This window comes from Stylophora pistillata, chromosome 12 (assembly GCF_964205215.1).
Source record: "Stylophora pistillata chromosome 12, jaStyPist1.2, whole genome shotgun sequence".
Lineage (NCBI taxonomy): Eukaryota > Metazoa > Cnidaria > Anthozoa > Scleractinia > Pocilloporidae > Stylophora > Stylophora pistillata.
Window position 1 is genome coordinate 9,058,804 of NC_142530.1, and position 23,993 is coordinate 9,082,796.

At 37.5% G+C, this 23,993-nt stretch overlaps 2 protein-coding genes and 1 long non-coding RNA gene across 3 annotated transcripts; 1 reads left to right on the forward strand and 2 right to left on the reverse strand.

Moving 5' to 3' along the window:
- Positions 1 to 38: 38 nt before the first annotated feature.
- LOC111328529 (uncharacterized) lies at positions 39 to 22,139 on the forward strand. Its single transcript, XM_088741026.1, has 22 exons — positions 39 to 130; positions 949 to 1,055; positions 1,675 to 1,741; positions 1,884 to 2,063; positions 2,977 to 3,132; positions 3,921 to 4,043; positions 4,976 to 5,099; positions 5,742 to 6,212; positions 11,934 to 12,153; positions 12,799 to 12,864; positions 12,979 to 13,055; positions 13,222 to 13,296; positions 13,466 to 13,506; positions 14,415 to 14,529; positions 14,624 to 14,664; positions 15,658 to 15,829; positions 16,542 to 16,613; positions 17,770 to 17,851; positions 18,847 to 18,908; positions 20,175 to 20,246; positions 20,865 to 21,083; positions 21,641 to 22,139. Exons 1-22 carry the CDS (start codon positions 116 to 118, stop codon positions 21,730 to 21,732), a joined length of 2,649 nt encoding a protein of 882 aa, XP_088597152.1. The 5' UTR covers positions 39 to 115; the 3' UTR covers positions 21,733 to 22,139.
- On the reverse strand, positions 7,422 to 11,535 carry LOC148718687 (uncharacterized). Its single transcript, XM_088741025.1, has one exon. The coding sequence runs from the start codon at positions 10,540 to 10,542 to the stop codon at positions 7,663 to 7,665; it is 2,880 nt and encodes a 959-aa protein (XP_088597151.1). The 5' UTR covers positions 10,543 to 11,535; the 3' UTR covers positions 7,422 to 7,662.
- On the reverse strand, positions 21,264 to 23,931 carry LOC148718688 (uncharacterized). The gene is made up of 2 exons (XR_015993994.1): positions 22,466 to 23,931; positions 21,264 to 21,697 (listed from the first exon to the last, which is right to left on the reverse strand). It is a non-coding gene; the product is annotated as an uncharacterized LOC148718688 (long non-coding RNA).
- Positions 23,932 to 23,993: the final 62 nt, after the last annotated feature.

Genomic DNA, 23,993 nt, shown 5'->3' on the forward strand with positions numbered 1-23,993 from the left:
AATTAAAAAAATCGTCTTTTCTACTCAAGAATTGATCCCTAAATCATCTTTACTCTAATCTTTTTCCTGGGTATGTAAAACCGCTGACACGATCACAACAGTTAGCACAACAAAGATGGCGGACGAAATGGTGAGATTTTATTCTATTTTACGTTTTGTTTTGATCTTTCAGCTTGACAGATGGCGAGCACCATGCGGAAAACAGAATTTTATTTATATCGATACGTCTATATCTACGTTCAAAATCATATTTAGGACAGATCATGATCGCCATAAGATAATGAAAGGTTCTATAAAATTTGGAAAAGGTACGAGCAGGTTCTTACAGTGTAATGCTCTTCTCCTAAACAAAATTGGTTGAGACACTTCTTTTTAACTTGTAATGTTTTGTTGCCCTTTTTCTATCTTCCAATGTTGTTGTTTACCTCTGTGTCCTTGGTATACTCCGAGTGACAAGAGACGCTGGGAGTGTCCCAGCATTTTTTTTCCCATAAGTTTACCGTCGTATTAGAAAATGAAAACGAAATGATACAGATTTTTTGATACATTTTAAAGCTTGGTTGGAGCAACTTCAGAATACCTGGCTACATCATTTACATGTTTCGAGAGGCTTTGAAGAACGAGGCATAACATAATAGACGCTATTCTTACATGTGCCGAGAGGCTTTGAAGAACGAGGCATAACATAATAGACGCTATTCTTACATGTGCCGAGAGGCTTTGAAGAACGAGGCATAACATAATAGACGCTATTCTTATTCGGTGACATGAAGACGAGTGGCCTGGTATTCTGCAGTTTAGCCGCTTGTTTGAACCAACTTTGGGATTCTGATGAACCTGTAATCATTTCAATGGGAAACATGAACAGGTATAAAAACCTGTTCATAAAATATATAAACCATCGTTGTTATTATCTTGAGAAAGTAAAGTTTATTTGATTTGTTTTAGGATATTGATGACCTTTTGCTTGCTTTGGCCTCCATGGGGTTTGAACTTGAAGACTGTCAGATGGCTCTAGAAGCAGGCAATAACACTTTGGAATCTGCAGTAGAATGGTAATTCAATTTTTTTTCTAATTAAGTATGTATATACACTTGCACACATTAAGAATCGTATTCAGTGGGTTCAGAACATGCCCATGAAACAGGATGAGCTCTGATTTGGAATCAGGTTAAGTTGACTGCTGCATTCAAAGGGTTAACCCTCCTATCCCTTAGAGAGACTAATATGTAATGGGTCGTGATCCCATCTTGTCCACCAATTTAAGAAAAAATTCATTTGTCACTTGCACTTTAAACAGTATTTCAGGTGTCACAAATTTAAAGGGGAAAACTTAAAATTTCCTTTCTTGTGGGTGAGGTTTTCAGGAAATCTTGAGGTTTTCACAATAGTTAAAGGAAAAATTTGCTGATCATGTTTACATCAGGAGGCAAATCACACCTCACCACAGTTCATAAATTCATGGATCACATCTGTTCACCTTTCTGTTAAATCCATGCGTCAGATATTAGTTTCGGCCTTACCAGTAATCACACGTCACATATAAAAATAAATCCTTTGTCACTCTCTCAGTATTGACTTATGCAGAAGATGACTTTTGCCTCTCCTTAGAAGTTATGTGTATTTCTTATTTATTTATTTTTTTAATGGATTCTTGGTTCGTATTTTCCTCAGGTTGGTAGCAAGAAGATCAAATCCAAGCAATTATGTTTCTAAACCTGGTCCTGACCCAACTGTTGAAGTATGTGTATGAAACACGTTAAGTACACATTAATTCTTATATTCTGATATCACAAGGAAAAACTAGATGCTTGCCACTCAAAGAGGGCAAAGGTTTAAGAGAGAAAATCTTTTTCTTTTAATTTACATTTCATTTTTCACAGCTCAAGGTTTCTTGTGAAGAAGCCTCTAGTGCACCAAGTGATATGACTCAGTTGTTGTCCACTTTGTCAAGCCGCTATACAGTGAGTGAGGAACATCAAAAAGCTAAGGAACAGTTTATAGAAAAGGAGAGAGAAACTGCAAGGATGGAAGCCAAGAGGAGAAAACTAATGGAGAAACGAGTGAGAGAACTTAGTTTCCCAAGATTTTGTTTTTATTGCTCAAATTTTTTTTTTATCAAGTGAAAGAAAAGTCCCTTTTTGCCTGAGATAGGGTATAAGTAAAGGTTGATATTATGCCTGATGAAGGTCAGAAAATTATAGGACTTTTTTAAACTATCATCAATGGGAATTCTTGATTATGATGATGTTAGTGACACATTCTGTGTAAGTTGTATGTAAAAAAACAAAGCTTGAAAAGTGCTCTATGGAAATAACAGAATTGGAAACATTTTAAAATTAGTTTTGTTTCTTTCCCATTATTATTAACTCAGTTCTTTCCTTTGATGTTCTGTATTGGTCACTCTATAAACAGTGAGAGAAGGGCAAAGGGATACGTGGAAATATATTAGGATCATCAGTTGAGTGAGGCATGGAAAAGTTTGGTCCTAAAATAATGGTAACAGTTTTTAATGGTAACCAAATGTCAAGAGCCCTGCATCACCCATTGTCAAATGTGAAATCCTGCCAAAAGAAGTCAAAAGATACTTTGCCACTGGAAAAAGAGCCAGTCACCTAAGACCACAACACAATTTTCACATCAAAACATGATCACCAAACTTGTGCTGCACCTCTCGACTGAAAATTGTAGTAATAATTGTAGCAATATTTTTCTGTGAATAGTTAGCAATTTTCCATTTATATTAGGATAGGGGAACACTGGCTATAAGCTGATATGAGTCTGATTTGCTTTCATTAAGAAATAACTAGACGAGATTTATTTTATTTCATTTTCAACTTTACTTCTTCCAAGAAAAAAAATGTTTCTTCCTTCATCAAGGGTACAGGTTAAAGTTGTCGGTTATTGCAAACCTATTAGTTTGTGTATACATCTAAAGCTAGTTTGTTTTTATTTTTACTTTTCTCATCTTTTCAGGCACGTCAGGAAGTTCTTCAGCAAATAGCTGCAGACAAAGTCAGTAGGCGTGATAAGAAACCAAAATCAACTGGACACCTCATGATGAGTCAGACAACAAATAAAAGCAGGGAGCCTAATGAAAGCTCAAAACAAAAAAAACAGTGTTTGATTCAGGTGTGTTTATATATGTATACAGCAGTTTCGAGATTGGTTGTTGCAAAAAAAGTGTAAAAGGGCATGCAGCAAGCCTGAAAGGTATTGTGGGTAGTTGTCGCGCTGCAATTCTTTGGCCTGAAATCTGAGAAAAACATCACAGTAAGGAGGCAGTGTGGATTTGATAAATTTGTTAATTTTTTTAACTTATAAAAATTCATTGATTTGTGGATACTCAGATCACCTTTACAAGTTTGTTGGGAGCACTTTTGTCCTTTTTTCTGCCAACCTTTCTCAAAACAGCGGTATGAAATGCTACTAATGGTAACTGTAAATGACATTCCGCCAATCTTTCATAGCACTTGCTCATTTCAAATGTTGAAGTAATATTTAGTTCTTATTAACCGAGCGGGAGGTCTGTATGGGAGAATCTTGACCGAGGTCACCAGTAGAGACCGAATGCAGTGAAGTCTGTACTAGCGACCGAGGTCAAGATTCTCCCTTACAGACCAACCTAGGTCGGTTAATAAGATGTTTATTATATGGCTGTGTCTTATATGCCAATTTTTTGTATTCTTTGTACCTTTTTTTTCTAGACCAGTCTAGATGCTGGTCTAGATGGGAATATCTAGACCGCTTTCAATATTGATTTCAGCTAATCAAATTCATGAATTCGGTAGTTCCCAGTCCTTGTGAGACACAGCCATATAGTAAAGAATGATTAAAGTGTTTGCATTTTTCAAACATGTTAATCACTTGACATTTTCTTAGCACTTTGTAAATTGTATCAAGTGTTTCAATTTACTCAGATAAGAAGTCCATCTGGTCAAGTGCAAAGGCAGACATTTCCCTCAGATGCCAAACTCCAAGATGTTGTGATGTTCATCTGTAACCAGTACAATCTAAATTCTGCCAGCTTTGAACTTTTGCAGGTGTAGTATAAATGATTAAATGATTCTCTACACTCATGATTTTGTATAAACATTTAAAATTTTGTATTCTATGTGTAGCTCCAAAATAACAAACCCTAGGTGAGAAGACTTTCATATAAACCAGAACATGGTATAATTAATGTATTCAAAGAGTTTCTATTGGTCAGGGTTAATAGCAATATTAAGAAAGGAGATATTATACCATGGCTAAACTGCAAGTCACTGAGTAGTTCATCGTTTAATTTTTCCTTTTTTCAAAAGAAAGCTTGACTTATGTATAGCTTTGAGTGATAGTTACTCATGTTTTTAGATTCGTAATAATATAAAAATTGAATCTGAAAGTGATCTCGCAGTAATGAACACTAGTAGATCTGTAGTGAAGATAAGACCTGAAAAAATTCAGGCCTGTATGGGAATCAAACCCATGACTTCTGTGAATACCAGTGCAGGGGTTCTACCCAACTGAGCTAACAAGCCAACAGAGAGCTGATCATTATTCTGGTTTGTGATTTTACCTGTGAAATACTCAACAATGGTGAAATAAAGATATTTAAATTATACAGGAAGTGCTGATTGAGAAATGAATTTGAAAGTGATCGCTTTCAAATTCATTTCTCAATCTGTGTCCTATATGATTTAAATATAAAAATTGTCCTACTTGCATATTTTAAGCATTATAAGCATTATTTTTGGTAAACTTAAATCCACCACTCACCTATGATATTTTTTGCACAGTGGTGGTAAATTATAAATATCACTGGATCATCAGAGCCAAAATTATGAGAATATATAGAGCAAAAAATTGTTGAATTTTTTTTTTGTCATTGTCTCTCTGCTGGTCACCACTTCAAGTGAAAGGGTTAAATGTTTATCAAGTATTTAATAATTATTAAAGTTTTGTTGCCTTAAATGATCTATTAATGGCTATATAGCCATTTCCACACAGGTTGTTTAGAGCCACTGAAATGGATTGCACATTAGTTGATCTTGAGCTAAGTCATGGTGGTTCCCTTGTGGTAAAGAAGACAAATCCTCCTCAGGTGTCCTCCACATCCAGTAAGCATTCTGTGGCAGTAAACTGTTTAGGTGGTTTTGCCTGACTATGTCTGGGGATTGCTTTTAAAAAGCATTACACAAGACTTACACTTGTCTTATTTTCATACTTGGTGTTGGCTACATGTATCCTCTTTGAGTTCTTGTTTCTCTGGAGTGGCTCTTTGTAATGCTATTCTAAATGCGGTATTGGTTTTTTGATATTCATTCAATAAGTTTTCCCAGAGTTGCTCATCTTTGGAACAATTTACCTATATCTATTAGGAGAAGGGAATCACTTTCTATGTTCAAAAATGACCTATTATGTAAGACTCTACTTTTTTGCTATTGATAGCAGTAATTTAATGAAATTGTTATTTAATTTTAGTTAGCACTAAGTTTTAACATGTAGCATTTTACTATACTTGTTTTATGATACTGCCTGTCATTATGTATACTTTATTTTTGTTCTGGTTTTCATATAATTTATATAGTTTCTGGTGGCCTTTATCATTAGGGAAGTTCATTCCTGTTGCTAGGTCTTCCAACAGCTATTTAATTATATGTTTGTATGTACATATATTTATTTGCTGTAAATTGATTAAAGTAAAGTAAAGTAAGTTCTTAACACTTTGGTTGTAGATATAATGTTTAGTTCATGTTTAGGTGAGGGCCTTGCTGAGGTAAATCCTGAAAATTCTTTTGAAGCAACACCGGGCAAGAGAAATGGACTTAAAGATACTAACAGACTGCCATCAGACTCTGATCCTGACCGGCAAGATGCCAACTGCTCTCATGGAAATGACAATAGAGTTGACATTGATAATGCTGATGATGAGGGACAGGACATGGCTCCTCCATTGTTTGACAGAAGTCCTCCTCCAGAGTTAGATGATGCAATCAGAGCGCCTTTACAAGGACTGAATCCAAATGTCCTCGGTATTGGAGGAATGCAGAATTTCCCTGTGAGAGGTGGTGGTGGTCATTTGTGGGGGGAGGGGGTAAGGCTTGGTGCTGTGGAACATAATCCACATTCTATAGATCCGGTGTTAAGGGCGCAAACCCCAGGGAACCCAGGAGAGTCTGCCGCTAAGAGGTTGGAGATGAGAGAACAACAAAAGATGCAACCAGAAGCAGGTAAAAACTTACTGGCAATGAAGTAGTGTAGTGGTTATGTGTTTCAGTAAATTTCAACCAGAAGCAGGTCAAAACTTACTGGCAATGAAGTAGTGTAGTGGTTATGTGTTTCAGTAAATTTCAACCCGAAGCAGGTCAAAACTTACTGGCAATGAAGTAGTGTAGTGGTTACGTGTTTCAGTAAATTTCAACCAGAAGCCAGTCAAAACTTACTGGCAATGAAGTAGTGCAGTGGTTATGTGTTTCAATAAATTTCAACCAGAAGCAGCTAAAAGCTTACTGTAAATGAAGTAGTGTAGTGGTTATGTGTTTCAGTAAATTTCAACCAGAAGCAGGTCAAAACTTACTGGAAATGAAGTAGTGTAGTGGTTATGTGTTTCAGTAAATTTCAACCAGAAGCAGGGAAAAACTTACTGGCAATGAAGTAGTGCAGTGGTTATGTGTTTCAGTAAATTTCAACCAGAAGCAGGTAAAAACTTACTGGCAATGAAGTAGTGTAGTGGTTATGTGTTTCAGTAAATTTCAATGAAGAGGAAAACAGTACAATCCCCTGAACTCAACTACTTTATTACATGACATGTAATATCCTTACTTAGGAGTGACTCCAATAGACAATGCAGTAACTATCCTCAATATCTTACTTATTAAGCCCTCTACAAACTGTACAAACTGCACGAAGTCACAGTTTTTTCCAAAGTTCCTTGAAATAAACAATCTTTCACCACAGTTCTCTCTCTTGGTATAGCTTTCCAAACAGTGGGTCACTCCCGACAACAGCTACTAACTACTGCTACGCAACCAAGTCCTTAATATATGCATTTACAAAGTATTGCAGAAGATTCCAGAAGCTTACAATATAACTATTTTCAATTGGTACTATTACATCAAAACAACAAAACCTAACAAAAAATTCTAGAAAGTTCCAAAGGAAGTTCATGCATGCAAGTGAACACGACTAAGCATTCTAGAAATTTCTTAATACTTATTTTTAGTCACTCTCCATAACATAGGTACTGGATGCTTCTGGTTGAAGTCCAGGTTTGAGCCTTGTGCACATTCTTGTGCTGTGTTCTTGTGTAAGAAACTCGACCTTCAAAACCCCTGTTTTAACCTTAAAGTAGAAATGGGTATTGGAAAACTGTCTGGGTAACTAAAACCATCAGTCAGATCAGTAGCACAGTTCTGATGTACAAAGGCGTAACATTGGGGTAAAATTGAAAAATATTTTAATGAATCTATTTTTGTTAGAAATAAGTCAGAAAGGGAAGGAAATTAGTTCCTATCTTGAAATTAGGTCATCTTGATCAATTCGGACGCCTTTCAAGCTAATTTTCTATTACCCATGATGCAATGCGACCACGCCCTTTTTTTAAAAAAATGCATAAATACCATATTTTAAGGAAAGTTTCGGCAAAAAATGTAAATTTGAAGCTACTAAGAGCAAAAACAGTTAAAGGGATGCCAGAATTTGTTCATGTTCATCCAACGGAACTTGATAAATTGGTCTTGCTCTCCTTCGCTTTGACACAAGTGGTCCACAAATGTACCGCACAGTTCCTGGGAATACTCCTGCCACCTTATCATCTAGTTTGTATGTGCGATCAATAATGTTCTCCCTTAAAAAGAAATTTCCAAGAAGAACAGCTTCTCCTTTGGAATAAATGCTTCCACTATAAGGATCCTCAAAGTTTTCTTGAAGGGAAATGACTCCATTGCTAGTAACTTTAAGGAGGTAGTAATCATAGTGGCTATCATCTTCAGCTGCCACAGCCACAGTGCTTTCTTTCGTTGCCAGGTCGGCAACTTGAACTGAATGTTCAATGGTGCTTGCATCTTCAGTTGTCCTGGTCATGACACCTGAGGGCTCTCTTGACAGAACAATCTCCTTCCAGTTGCCCACCCATTCCTTATTTTCACAGCTGTCAAAATCCTCAACAATGCAACCATGGCAGTAACAAGACCTTTCTCTTGTGTAGACTTTTAGCTGTTCACTGCAAGTTCTTACAGAGTGTAGTTGGCGGATGCCTTTGACAGTGCAGAATCTTCCACCGTCCCTGTTACGTGCAACACTCAGCTCCCCAGTAGATGGCAAATAGAAAAAGATGCGCCGCTTTAACTGCACTGACTTCTGCCTAGCAGGAAATGAGGAAGCAGCTGGTTCAGAGAAGTTCTCTTTCAGAAAGTTACAAAGATCTTTTGCATTTGATAGTGTGGCTTTCCTGGAGAGAACTGCTGAGGTTGCCTTCTGTTTGACATGGGAGCCAGCTGCATCTTGTTCTCCCTTTGCATGGGAGGTGGCAAAGTAGTTTCGCTGGACTGTATATCCAAGAGTTGCCAGGGAACATGACAGGTCACCATAGCAGTGTCGGCTCTTGTACTGTCCTGCACATCCATCTGTGAATTCATGCATTTTCTTGATAGTGCAGTTTGATTCTTCTAAATGGTTTGAAATTAACTTCTGGATGTGAAGGACAGAGTCATGATCCTGGGTGACGTCATCGGAAATCACAAACAAATGCTCTTTACAAATTGCTGGTTCCTCTTCTGTGCTCTGGATGCCATCCACCTCAGCACTTGAATGCCTGTAAAGAATTGTGACATGAAGACTTACTTTGTTTACGTCAAAGTATTGGGACTGGATTTCATCTTGAAACCGACAGGCATAACCCTCGGAATAGTCGTGGATGCACACAGCTTGATCAAGAGGAAGGTTTTCAAGAAGAGAATCTAGCTGCTCCCTCTGCCATTTAGCAAGAAAGGAATGGTAAGGAAACTGTCCTAACAGCTGAATAAAATAATCAAACAGTTCCTTTGGTCCTGTGCACTTCTCGACAAGGGCTATTTTCTTCATGTCTTTTCCATCAGTGGTAAGTTTTCCAGTCGACACATAGTCATAACGCTTCCATTTCACTTCGTGATTGCCAACACCTTTCTCCTCTGGCAACAAAACCAAGTTGTGAACTCCACAGTCTTTGCACTCCCTTTTCAAGCATTTCAATTTATGATAGTCTTGATCTTCGGGTTTGGGACAAAGTGTTTGCGCAATAATATTTCCAACTGAGTTATACACTTCTGTAGCTGCTTGATTAGCTTCCCTGCTTTCATCAATCACTCTCTTCCTAAACTTCATGCAGTCTTTGAAGACAATTTGAAGTTCAACGTGCTGACGACACATGCAAGTCTGCCTATCTCGTTCCCTTGCCCCCCTAACAAAATAAGGCTTCAGGTTTTCAAATTTTCGCTGAGATATCTTTATCTCTGGATGCATTGACGCAAACTCTACGTAGGCTTCCGTTTGGGTTTTTTCAAGCACGTGTTTCGGATGTTCAACCCACGTTTTCACTCCAACGCGTTTTCTAATCAAGTCTTTCTTGTTTCCTGTCGGTCTACTTGCTACCATTTTCCAATAATCATAAACAAGCTCTTTGGTTTCTTCAGTGACTGCATCCCGCCTGGTTTTTCGTTTGGTTGCAAGCCAGCTTGACTCTTCACCTTTTAAGATCATTTCGCGTTTTTCAATTCCCGACTTGATGCTTCTTCTATCCAAGGCTATGAGCTTTGAAAGTGTCTTCTGGCTTCTACTCTTTTTAACATTTTGACCAAAAGAAAGTGATTTTGCCGCGACAAGTGCAGCTCTTCCTTTGTTTGACTTGTCATTTTTGACGGCTTTAAGGCCTTGGGTGAGATCGCTAGCAAGCGCTTTCAGTGCATTCACTTCTTTCTCCTCTTCTGGTGTTTTCATTAGTCCGCGTTTCTCGAGTACTTTCCTTGTACGTGGACTTTCTGATATAGCTGCCATTATTTCTGCTTTCTTCTCCGGTGTATCTGGGAGACTCTTCTTAGTTCGTCCAATGGCACGTTTCTTGGCCATCCTGTTTGGGAACGGCGTACCAGTAACGTCGATCGGTGTGGCTTCCGCTTGAACCTGTGCATTTTGGTCTTTCTTTTTTTGACGGTATCGCTTACTTCGTTCTCTAGCCATCTTTCTCTGTTCCTCAAGTTTCCCTTTATTTTTTGAACCTGTCTTTTGCTGGTTTCGTTCGCGCCGACGTTTCTTTGTGGCATCTTTGATAGGAACATTCCGCCGTTGTCCGCTCTTGGCTTCTCGACTTTTCTTTCTGGCTTCCACGACCTTTTCAATAATTTTCTCTCGGTTTTTCTCATAATGTGCTCTTCTTTTCTCTTGTCTTTCCTTCTTCTTTTGTTCTCGCCACATTTGAATCCTAGAAACTCCAGAATCCATAATCTTTGCATTCAATTTCACAGCCTTGTGCTTGCGAACAACACAGCCTTTTGTACTTACGTGTACTTGACTGCGTCCTTGAAACATGCGGCACGTGCTCAGGGGGTTTCCCGCTCATTTCTGACGAAATGCAATATTTTACTTCCTAATAAGGAAATCGAAAACAATGCTTGATTCTGTAGACTTTGGGACGATTTGGAAGCGAAGGAAGCCGTCAAAATGACTAGAGCGTCGCGCTTGTTTTTTCTCGAAATTCGATCACTTACCTTCCTCAGGATCAAACTTGTCGACCAAATGTTTCGAACAAAACTTATTGCTAATATTTTCGTCGGCTTTCAACGGATTCGATCAATTTTGGTAGCAAAATTTAGCTTGTTATTTGAGCATTTTGCGTATGTTAACATTTACACGCTCCAGTGCACTCTTCGTAAACAAGACGATTGGGAAATTCAATGACCAGAATTATCGCGCGGCAGATCACACCGCTTGCCAACTGTTTAGAACGCAGAAAAAAATTCATATCTCGACAACGCTTCAATAAAAACACAAAAAACGGAAGGAGAGCGAAAAGCAACTTATGAGCATTACATTTTGAGGTTAAATTGTTCTGTCACTCGGGAATTATGACTCGCACAATGAATTGAAAATGATCTGTCTCTACCAAGCTTTAAGCGTGATGCATTATATGTTGAACACTTTTGTTGATTTTAACAAAGATTTAGCCCCAATTGTCAGGATTTTGTTTGCCACTTCGCTTAAAAGGGAACCATTTTCATCACCTGTTAAGTTTTACGGCTATAGACGAAACTTACGCTGGCAAAAACAGAAAAACAGTGAATAGTGAAGCCCACGCGAGTTACGCGTGACGCCATGTTTTTGTCGCTAACTTTACAATTCGGCTCCGATTCAATTTTTTCAAAAAACCTTTATTCTACCTCTGTTTAGTCCAAAATCATCTTTAACATATGTGTAACTATTTTGGAAAGTCTCAAGCAGGTCCGATCATTGTGCGCCGAGAAATTCTTAAAAGATTCGAGCAAATCCGTGATTTTTCCATTTGCGCGTGACAAGCGTGCTACTGATCTCAGTAAAGGTTTAAGTGTCAGATCATAGCTGATTGACACTTCCCAATCTTTAATCATGATTGCTAAGAATGTAACAACATTGATTTATGAAAGCATGATACAGTTGGCTTAACTTCCAAAACTAAACATTCTTATATAGAAAAAAGTTCTTTTGAAATTAACTAAATGTATGAAAATGACAGTCAGTTGTGACAGAATGGTAAAAACAAGATTCCTTATTAATATATAACAGGATTGTCGGAATTTAACACCAATCCCACTAACTCAAACCATTTAATTTTCCCTTGGGAGTTCACGTCAGGGGAGTTCTAATTTTATCACAAGAGAAGGTATGTTTAGTGAGGTTTGCATGTCAGTTTGAAGTTTTTCAAAAGACCCTTATGTCCTTAATAGGTCTCAGTAGAGTAAGTCAAGAGGAATTGCCAGTTTTGCATCGTGAGGTTCAGCGTCTGGAGGACTTGTGCATCAACCACATCAGCCACCGTCTCCCTGGAAATCAGAGCCCCCTTGCATCCCTTGGCATTTTGCCACATGGCCTGTGTGACAGGATTATGACTCATCTGATGAAAATCAAAGCTCTCACACCAAAGACAATGCAGGCTTTCATACCCTGGTAAGCCAAGTGTTGACAGTAATCTTTTGGCACTGCTGAGCTGATGTTGACAACATTTGCTTCTTTTGCTTAAGTGTCAGCCTTGGGAATTCAAGATAAAACAGTCACCATAATAGGTGCAATGGACCAATCACCAGCCTGCTGGCCACTAGTTACATTGAATGTATTATATTAATTTTAATTAGTAATTGTGTCAATAACAAAATGCTTGAATATGATTGGTTCTTAGCAGCCCTTTATTTGTGGCTTGATTTTCCGTCTCAGGTCCAAACTGTCCAATTTGACCAGTCTGGTAATTGGACAGCCCAAATTGGACAGTTAAGCAACCAATAAAATTCAGTCACTTTAAACCATTGGCCAATAAAATTCAACCACCTACACTAAGCTAGCCAATCGATATCAAAGAAAACTTCTTAAACAAGCAAGTTGTCAGGTCTAGATTGAAAAAAAAAACTTTGTGTTGGAAAGCTCAGGTGTAATTGTGCTCTTAACTTCAAATCATCCTTGTGCTATAGGCTCTACCAATTTGAAAAAAGAGCTTGCCAGATCACTCCCTGAATTGTACTCCACGCATTCCTTTTACCATTACCAAATGTATACAATTTACAAACTTCAACACATTTTTTCTTCCTTTCTATCCATCAGTGGGCTGCGGCATGTGAAACTAGATTGCTATTCATTGGTGACAAATGAACTTCTGACAGCACTCAGGTGATAAATCAAAGTGACAAACATTTGAACTGCATCTGAATATTGTTGGAAACCAGTGTGTTCTTGTAACAAAAATAGCTGATTACTTAAAGTTGTTTTTTTTTTTTAAATTAGACTACACAGAAATCTTACTCATCTCAGCTTGAAATCTTGTCCTCTAATAACAGACAAAGCATTGGAAGCTGTTGGAGGTAAAACTGTTTACACCAGTAGGATACTGAGTTGCTCACATTAAAGGCAAGACAGAAATGTACTCCTTTCTGACTGTTAATAGTATACACTGTTACCTTGTTCTGTTGTTACCAGAACACTGTAATCATTAAAATGATTATTGTTTTGAATTCTTTTCATTCTCAGTCCTTAAGAGGTTAAAGTCTCTTAATCTTAGCCAATGCTCTCAGCTCACAGACAAGTGCTTTTTCCACATAAAAGGTTGGTGCACCTGATACCCTTCCAATATGTTTCTTCTGTTAATTGTGAAGAAGTAGTGAGAAATGCTTTCAAATAACATTCAACCCCCTTATTTTTTTTGGGATATAAGGACATGATTAGTGAATTGGCAATAATTTGTTACATTTAAACTTCTTTCTTTTGTTTGCAGGACTTTCTTCACTAATTACATTACAGATGGACATGACAAAAGTATGAAAACTTTTACCAATCCTGTAAAAAACTCACTGTAGATTATATCCGTAAGGTCATTTCTCTAAATAGAAATTGCACCAAGATTTGTTGTCAATCAAACTTTACCTATTACCTGTTTACCATATAGGAATATTAGGCAGTTCCTGTGCTTGTTTAGGAGCCGCAGTACCTTATAGATACTTTTAAGCTTATAATTCCTATAATGTCATCATGAGTCAACAATTATATTTTTGGGTACCGGCACTTACTAAATTCATGTTTTCAAAACTTGTTCCTTTTCCTTTACTGAGAATTGGTTCATATTCATTTGATGGAAAAAAGTCATTACTTAATTCCAAAAGAGAGAAAAATGGGAGGGGACACTATGCTTATTTGCAAGAAAATGATGAATTTCCTCTCTGGTGGGTTCCAACCGTAGAGATGTGTGAAATTATGTGCTGTAAGGATGACTGCAATAAAATACTGTGGAAGGACCATAAGTAACTGTTGGAACAAAACAAGATTTTCTAGAAGTGTACCAGGCACACAGTTTCAAATCCTCTTGCAATCTTATGAAATGGTATCTTTTCCCCATGAAAAGTAAGGAAATGTGTTCAGACAAGTTCTCAATTAGTTCATTTTGTGTAAATTCCATCCTGTATCCCTAACACAAGCTATCTCAACTTTGATGTCTTACCTTGCTGGTGAATTACGCTCAGTTATACCTCTAACTGTTACCGATAACAATCCCTTTAGGGACCATCTTTTCTGAATGTTAATCCTCAGTTCAATCCATTTATTGTAAAAGTGTTGTTGGTTAAAGCATATATTGAAGACTTAAGCAAAGGACTTTAATGTATTTTATACTCAAGTTTCTACTGCTTTATCTTCTGAACCTACAGTGAAAATTACGTACTTTCTTCCAGACAACTGACAGAGGTGTTTGCCATTTTCTGGAGAATGCTGCATCATGTCCCAACTTAGTCAATTTCAGTCTTTGTGGCACGGCCATCACAGATAACAGCTTAGCTGCAATGTCTGGTTAGTGGTGGATTTCTGGTTGTGAATTTTTTTTTTTTCACTGTCCGCCCTTCCCAGCTTGTTTTTGTCTAACAAATCTTTCCTCTTTCTTCAGGTCTCAAAGCCCTAAAGATTCTTGCCGTTAGTAATACAAAGGTACCAAACATGTCTTGACCTTTAACTCTTCTTTGAGATGATTCCTCAAAAAAAAAAAAAATGGCATGGAACATTTCTTTTAACTTATTCCTTAAACATTCCTTCCAATGTCTGTTTCAAAAAATACAATAAAAAAAGAGGTCACCCTGCTTGTTTAAGAGATATGGTGAGCAAAACTTACCCATTTATGCCTGTACTGGTACTAATCATGCACATAATTTCATCACGTTATTCACGTACTAGCCTGATTACAAGATTTTATGCAGGATATAGGATGTGCATTGCAATACTGAGGAACTATCTTAAGTATCTTAGTTTTTCCGTACAGTAGTGCTGTCGATTCATGTTAAGATCAGGGAAATAAAGGACATGATCACCAACCTAAGATGGTTTGATTGTTACACAGTCAAATTTTCCCTCTCAGCACCAAAAGAAATGTATAGAGAAGTGTATGGGGAACACAGATTCTGATATTAGGGTGTAAATAGTTAACAGTAGTTTCTATAATAATAATAATACTATTAAATTTTATTTATATAGCACGCATATCCTGTACTCAAGGCGCTTTACAATTTTTATATAAAATACAATATATTAAGCTAAAAGTAAATACAATAATACAATCAAGCTAAATGACTATGTAGTTATTGTAATAGATATAATTGTATTGTAAATATGATTCTAATATGCATAAAACTGTAGGCAAACTTTAAAATAACGGGCAATCGTCAACATATTTAGTAAAAACATAGGTTTTTGGTCTTTTCTTAAAGTTTCCAACAGTGTTAAGGTTACGTAGGTCATATGGTAAACTGTTCCAAAGTCTTGGGGCCAGGTTCGAAAATGCTCTATCCCCATAAGTTTTTGTATAATTTTATGACCTAAGTTCTTTAGCAAATTTTTCTAGTCACAAAATGATGATACAATTTAGATTGTATACTCAGTCTGATAGATATCTCAACTTGTTTCTCACTCTTTTTTTTTCTTTGATAGATCTCATCTCTAGAGGTTGTTCAACACCTTCATCTGTTGGAGAATTTGAATGTTTCACACTGTTCTTTATTACGTGATGACAGTTTGACAGCTCTGGAAAATCATCCATCACTTTTGTCTCTCAATTTACTCTCATCAAATATCTCCAACAATGGACTCCGTCATTTGCAAGGTGATGACAGTGCTTTAACCCTTCCAACTAACAATTAATCATAAAACCTAGACATACTAGAATATCATTTTTCTGAAGCATCTTGATTGGCTGGAATCTTAAATCCTTGAATCTAATTGGCTAATCACATGCTCTTAACCGGTCCAGCTTTTTAATACACGAACCAGCAAAAAAAAATATATATAATTATAGTAATTTCTTGAATAACTACCTATACTCCAGTAAGCACCTTCCTGCAAATAAGTGCCCACTCCCAAAAAGCACCCTCCCTGAAATAAACTCCCACCTCCTAGGCCATCATATCAAACAAGTGCCCCCTTAAAGAAACACCTCCCTTTTCATTCTCCTTTACTAGTTTAATTAGGAGAGATACAAGGAAAATCTGGTTTTATTGCCACTTTATTTATAACTTTTAAAGCTTCAACCATAGGGGGGTCGGTAAAGGTTGATAGTTTTTTAATAAGCACCCCCCTAGATTAACCACCTTCCTTCCAAAAAGCACCCCCATTTTTAGCTGAAATTTTGAATATTAAGTGTTCAGGCACTCATTCAAGGCAGTGTTATTTGCCGGTATTGGTTGATCCATTTAAAAAAAAAACTGTGCCCTTTGGCATAGTTTTTTTCCTAAGTATACAAACCTACCTCCAGATAAATAACACTATATTTCTAAACAGGCCAGAGCTTTCTAACTTGCATGCTTCCATTGTATCAGGTCTGAAGTTGTCAACTTTAAAACTACCAAACAGATTGACTATCACAGATGAAGGGCTATGCAATATTCAAGGTAATAATAAACAACTTTGAAATCTCACTTCTCAAGATTTAATTGATGGAAAGAAGAATCAATAAATGTTCTTCAGAAACCAGATGTCTTATTGTAACCTCAGGAAAAAGCATATAAAAAATTTGAAAATTTACCTCTTACTATGTTGTTGGATTTCAAAGAGTGGCTCAGTCGTTTACAAATTTTCTTCAAATGTTTGGGTATGAATGCAATGATTTTGAATACTACTCAGAAACTTGGCTACGCATGAATCACATATCAATAACCTCAATGCCTGGTTCTCAAACAAAGCTGTTCTTGTCATCGCAATTAATCGTGGTTTGGGTCAAGATTGCGTTTTGATATTTAGCTTGATCCTTATTATCCAAACCGAGCACGAAGAGTTGTGAATTTAGAGGAATGTGACTGTAAGGTTGCCTGTAAGTGGGCAGGTCTCTGAGTACTGTGGTGTGTCCATGGTTACATTTTAGGTACCATTGCAAGACATTTTTTAATGTTTAGATAAATCTCTCTGATCTCAAAATGCAGCCAGTATCATAAGTTCACTTTTGCATGGAGAGATGAAACAAATGATTTTCAGATCATACTTCTCCTTCAATTAAATAATGCTTGGTAAAGTTTTAAATTATACCAACCATGTATGTGGTTACCCAAAGTAATCAACTCTAGATCTGACAACTTTGTCCAAAATACTTCGACGCTTTCACTCCCAAGATCTCATTGGTAACTCTCCTTACCATCTGTCATACAATTCTTTTGATCTAAATTGAGAGAATATGGTATTGGGTCAGTGTAAAATCTAATGGATATTTTTTCTTTTTTTCTCATCACATGTGTTCTTGATATTGCATTGATATTGTAAGGAGAAATTCTGTCTTGGTTACTCATGGGAGTTAAAGGGTTCATAAGTAGATTAAACTTAGTTCACTCAAAAAGAACGTAACCTTGAAAAAGTTAGACAGACTTGATTTGCATTTGTTTTCCGTTGTAGAGAGTGTTAGTAGATACCATTGGATATGAGATTTAATCATGAAAACTGATGAAAGTAAAATGATACATGAGCCACTTGAGAAACCATGATCCTTCCCTTTGACAAGGAAGAACTTATTGCACAATCATCATCCAATGTTATCTTTATGTTACTTTTCCATTATAGGCCTCTCGTTAGTATCACTTGACTTGTCAGATTACATTCATGTTACAGACCTTGGTGTCCACTCAATAGCAAACATGACAAGGTAAATCTTATTTTATAGATTACAGATTAACAATTACTGTTGAAGCCCTTGCCATTCTTATTTTGCATGTGCACTCAGTCAGGGCAATGATTTTAGAGAGTGCAGAAGGTCTGCAAACAGACTACTTCTTTTGTGCTGCTGAAGGTTCCCTTGTTGCCCTTAAGAGTTTGTTTTTCTGTGCATTAATAGCAATGATGCACAGGACAGGAGGCTATGGAGAGAGACTGTTGTTGGCCTATGCTGCTGAGGAGTGAATGGCAAATACACAATAGCAGTGATAGGTTGTTTTCTTGTCCCAGATCAGTCTCCCGAGTGGGAGGCACAAAATTAATGGACTCTCGAGTAACGGGTCCAGGTTCAAGCCTTGATCAAGGTCACGTTGTTGTGTTCCTGGGCAAGAAGCATATCTTAATAATATTTATAATATTTGTTGATTTGTATTGCACAAATATCAATCCAGAGAAAAAAATTTTCATCTGCGCATAAATTTTCTTTACCCTGCCCAGTGGTATAAATGGGTAAAAGAAAACTCTAAAGGAAACCTGACAAATGCAGGGGGGTGGGGGTGGGGGGTAACCTGGGATGGACCAGCCTCCAATCCAAGGGTAGTGATGATAGTCTTAAAAACTAAACATATTTAAGAAATCAGGATGAGGTCTGGCAGTAAAGGGTTCTGCAATGTCTCTTGGAGAAGTTTTGATCGAAAGCAGAGTTAGGGTAATGATTGTATATTTTCTAGAATCTATATCCAGGTTTTATGACTAGCGTGGGTAGTTTTTTTTTTTTTCTTTTTTAATAGAACTTGAATTTTTTTTTACTCCAGACAATATTTCCAAATTACATCTGCAAGAACTGTATCTTGATTCTTGAACTGCACAATGTTAAGCATTTCAAGGTTGAAACAGGTATGCCTTGCTGGTGCAGACAGGCAACTGCTTGTCATTTTTTTTAGTTATTTAGATGCCTTATTGTCGCATTTTTCTTTCATATTACAGACTAACACAGTTGTCACTTAGCAATACCAAACTGACAGATGAAGGAATGAAAAGTCTTGCAGGCAAGATTTAGTTTCATACATTTATGGTCAAAGTTTGGGAGTTGCTTGAATATAAACTGCCATGGAATATTAGACAGGAGATAAGGCTTTTTAGATGTACATGTTTAGCGAAGTTCACTGAGACTCTCAGGGAATTCAATTGGTGTCATTGTAGTGTGGTGGGAAGTCTGAGGATGAAATACTCAGGAAGTCTTTACACCAAACTAACTAATTAATAGATGCAGGAGATGGGACCTACAGTTTATTTGTCCTTATCTGAGAAGACTAGAATGTCTATCTATTTCTTGATATTATAGAAAAGGTAGCGCATTCTCCTCAGTTATTTTAAGACCTTGAGTGTTGGTCCCGCTGAGGCTCGAACCATTGACCTCGACCTCCCGCACAATAGTCCAGCGCTCTAACCAATTGGGCTAACCGGGAGGCGGTTAGCTCAATTGGCGGTTACCTCCATCAACCCTTTATACTTTAGACCCTAACATCGGCATCCCTACTCTCTCATTTTCCTACACTGTAACTTAGTTTTATCGACTCAGTTGAAATTGTAAATTGGCCACCGTAAAGAGTTAAAAAGTTGATGTTTCGAGCATTAGCCCTTCATCATAGCAAAAGACGAAGGACTGACACTCGAAGCATCAGCTTTTTAACTCTTCATGGTGGCCAATTTACAATGTCAACTTAGTTGATAAAACCAAATTGCATTGTTACACCAACACAGCACCACAGTTTACTTACCCCTTTCTTTCTTACACATTTCATTTGGTACTGATAAGGAGACTGAACTAATTTAACAATCAAAGCTTAATTTCTTAGGTTGGTGATCATTTCCTTTATTCTCCTGATCTTAATGAATGATTCAGCAGTTTTACTGCGAGGAAAAATGAGATCATGGTCATTCTTGGGGTTTATAAAGTTTTGGGTTTTTCTTTAAAAGTATAGTTGTTTTGAATTATTTTGGATTTTGGTTACTTGTATCTATTTAAGCTACTTTGGTTTATGGGGGAGAGAATGGGATGAAGTGGTAAATAATAAAAAGCAAAATTAATTTAGGTGGGGGGGGGGGGGAGGTGTTGGATTAGAGATGTGATCCAAGGTTGGATATCCCCAGATTTTACATTTCTAGAGGCTTGTGTCCCTCAGTACACATACATAATTGAAACTTGTCCAAGACCTTAACACTTGGTAAAATTAAACAGGCTGTGAACAGTATGTCATGGTAACAATAAGTTGACTGAATTTGCTCAATGTTATGCAAAATTCCTTCAACAGCTCTGAGGGAACTTGAAGAACTGGCTTTAGATAGAACAGGGATAACTGATGAAGGTTGTACAGTTCTATCAAGTAAGTATTCTCTAGGCAATAATCTGTGTGTTGGCCTGGTAGCTATCTGTGAACCTTCATGCTTTAATGTGCACCATTTCAAGTATGTGACAAGGCTTTGATTTTTTCATTTAAATTTTCACAGTTTTTTTTCCTATCATCTGTGACTCTAGATCTAACCGCCTCCCAGTTAGCTCAATGGATAAAGCGCTGGACTGTTGTGTGGGAGGTCGAGGGTTCGAGCCCCGGCCGGACCAATACTCAGGATCTTAAAATAATTGAGAAGAATTTGCTGCCTTTCTATAACATCAAGAAATAGTTAGATATTCTAGTCTTCTCGGATAGGGACGAATAAATGGAGGTCCTGTCTCCTGCAGGGTTGGGGTAGGAGACGTTAATTTCCCACACACGAGATTACTGTGTGATGGATGTCCTCCCCTGGGGTGGGATGGGTGGGTTTATTGGACCTGCAGTAATTGGCCCAAGCTGTTGCGGTGTCCCTGCTTGTTGGCGAAGCTAAGTAAATCATAAATCAAAATCATCAGTTCAAAACTCAGGTTCTATTGAAATGTATGGAGACAAAATAATATTCCCCGTCAGTGCTGTTAACTTTGCCTAATTTTTGTTTTGTTTTCACAGATTTCCAGCAACTTAGGATTCTTGGTTTGTCGTCAACAAGAATAAGCAACAAGCTTCTGTTAAATGGAGCATTAAACCACTGCAAGGTTCTTTCAAAACTGAACCTGAGTAGAACCAGAGTGTCAAACAAAAGATTGTCCAACCTTGTTCTGCCATTACTAAGTCAATTCAACCTAGATTGGACAAGAGTGACTAGTGATTGCCTTACACTTCTCACAGGTAGGAACTAAATGATCTTCTGTATATCTTTCATCTTCACAAGGGTTCCAATTATAACTTTTTCATAGGCAGCTGTGGATTTCATAATGGGCAGTTGTGCCATAAGGTGGAACCCAAACACAAGAGCCTGTTTGCTGGCTAGACAGATGGCAGTAGCAGATCTTACAGGCGACATAAGACCACCGTAACTGGCTTTTATTGAAACCCTACTTCAGAATCTTTTTTTACTTCAGATCTTTTTCAAATGATTCCTAATTAAGGGTGGACAATAGAATCTTAATCTTTGTCTAGCAAACAAAATTTTACTTCAATGTTGAATCAGTGTTTAGTTTTCTAACCAACAAGGCCACCATGTCATTCTCTTGTTACTGTGACTTTGTGTTGTCTTGAAGTACAACTTAGATCAGTTAATTATAGCAATGTATCTCTTCTTTTGTCATTTGTTTTTCCTTGCCAACACCTTCCTTTCTTCCCAACTACCCTCCATTCATTTTTTCATCCATTCTACCTTTTATACTCTTCTTTCTCTCTCTCATTTATTCTGCTTTGGTTTACAGGTTGTCCTTCATTGAAAGCCTTGAGAACAAACAATTGCACTCCTCCATCACCAGATTCTGAAGATTCAGATGATGAGCAGGAACAACAATAATTACTTTTTGGTTGATGAGATGAAGTATAAAGGGGGAAAAATTCAACTTTTTTTTGCTGTGCTCCTACACTGAGCAAAACGCTCTGTTTGGATTGCAAAATATTCTGTGGGATCTCACTTCCATCATTTGTTTTTTAAAATCAAGAGAAATGAGGAATTTTCATTTTAAAGTTTCAGGCGGCTAAAAACCACAGACTTCATCCAGGGCAAATGTTGTTCAGTATGTTTAGTCAAGATCACAAATTAAAAGTTGAAAAATTTGTCTAAATTATAATTATGTTGAAGTTCTGTGGCATTTGGTGTTTTCCTAAGGGATCAAAGTCAATTCAGAAAAAATAATTATTGTAGTTGTATATTTTCAAAGTGGCAGAATTGAAGAAGTCAATAAACTTAAACATGTTACTTTTTCCTTTGATATTTTGTCTTTATTTAAGGGGTGTTGTCCACAATCTGGGTGAAAATCAACTAACTCCTATTACTGTGATACCTTACAGCTGAATATAATTTGTTCAACCTGGCTGTAGTAGAGAGAGAGAGGAGTGCAAAATCTTTAAGTTTATCTACCCTTTTTTTTCTTATCCTGCACCTTTAACTCCTCTCTGTCCCCTTACTTCAAAGTACTGCAGTTTAATTATCAACTTGAATTGTTTGCAGTTAGGCATTTCTTTCCTACTCTGAAAGGGTGTGTTGTACCCAAGAAGGACCTTTATAACCCTTCTTATGAGTGACTGACCTCTAACTTCTCCTGAAAGTATCACCCCTTGAATCAAAAGTTAAGTTTGTGAGAATACAGGAAAAGATCACCAATTTCTCCTCCAACCTCCATCCATTCCTCCAAGTCTCTTCTTGTTAGCCTGGGCGGGTCCACTCTTACTCTTTGTCCCCTATGAAGAAGAGAGAAAATAGATGACATTTTACCTTCACCAAATTTTGATTGAAGTCAAATATTATCAATAAGAAGTCTTAGATTGGAAGTAAACTTGAGAATAAAAAAAGGTTTTTGTGGAAGATATTGAAAATAATACTCTAGCAAATCGATATAGACCGCTGAACACTTCACCCTACGAAGGATGGCAAAGGGCTTTAAAAATTTGGGATTATTAAATCATATGAGTCAGTGGACAGATTAGGCTAGATTGCAGAATACCCAGCCACTCATTTATATATATATATATATTCCCTTAGCTCCGGTTGGAGCATAGGCCATTAACCACTTCCGTCCTCCATCGGGTTCTGTCCTGGGCAAATCTTCCTAAAGTGGCCCAAGTGTGGCCCCAGTTTCTCATTTGGGACTCTACACCTCTTCTCCAGGAGTTCCTGGGACGACCCCTCTTTCTCTTGCCCTGAGGGTTCCAACGTAGTGCCTGCCGGGTGATGTTGTTAGCCGGTTTCCTTAGGATGTGACCTATCCATCTCCACTTTCTCTTTGAGATCTGAGTTATGATTGGTTCCTCGCCTGCTAATTCCCACAGCATCTCGTTCGTTACCCTGTCAGTCCAACTGATTTTTAAAATTCGCCTAAGGCACTTATTGACGAAGGTCTGCAATTTCTGGGACGTTTGGTTAGTTGTTCTCCACGTTTCAGAGCCATAGAGGAGGACTGCTTTGACATTGGTGTTAAAAATTCTAAATTTGGTTCTCCGTGAGATGACATGGGAGGACCACACTTTCCTCAGCATATTGAAAGCTACTCTGGCTTTGTTTATCCTGACCTTGATATCTTCATCGGAACCTCCGTCAATGCTGACTACACTGCCTAGGTAGACAAAAGATGTTACTTCCTCCAAGATGGTATCCCTCACTTTAACTGGTCTGTTGTTGGTGCAGTTGACCTTCATAACCTTGGTCTTACTCACATTCGGATGCAGGCCTAACTTGATGGAATTAGCTGTTAGCCGTGCTGTTTTGTCCTGCATTTGTTGGTTGTTACTTGACCAAATGAGCCACTCATTTACATGTCATTAAATAAGAATAGCCTCTATTGTGTTATGCTTCGTTCTTCAAAGCCTCCCGACATAGGTAAATGAGGTGGCCAGGTATTCTACAATTGCTCCACAGATCAATATCAGAATCATCTCAAATGAATAAATCGAAAGATTACTGTGGGGCGGGAATCTCTTAATAAACATGAAATGATTGTTATCGATTCGCCAAATAGTTATCTTTACTTCCGTTCTAAACTACACGAGCCTGTGATATTTGTCCTGTGGAGTGCACCAATAGAACCACGTGAGGGATATAAAATACGTGATCTGATTGGC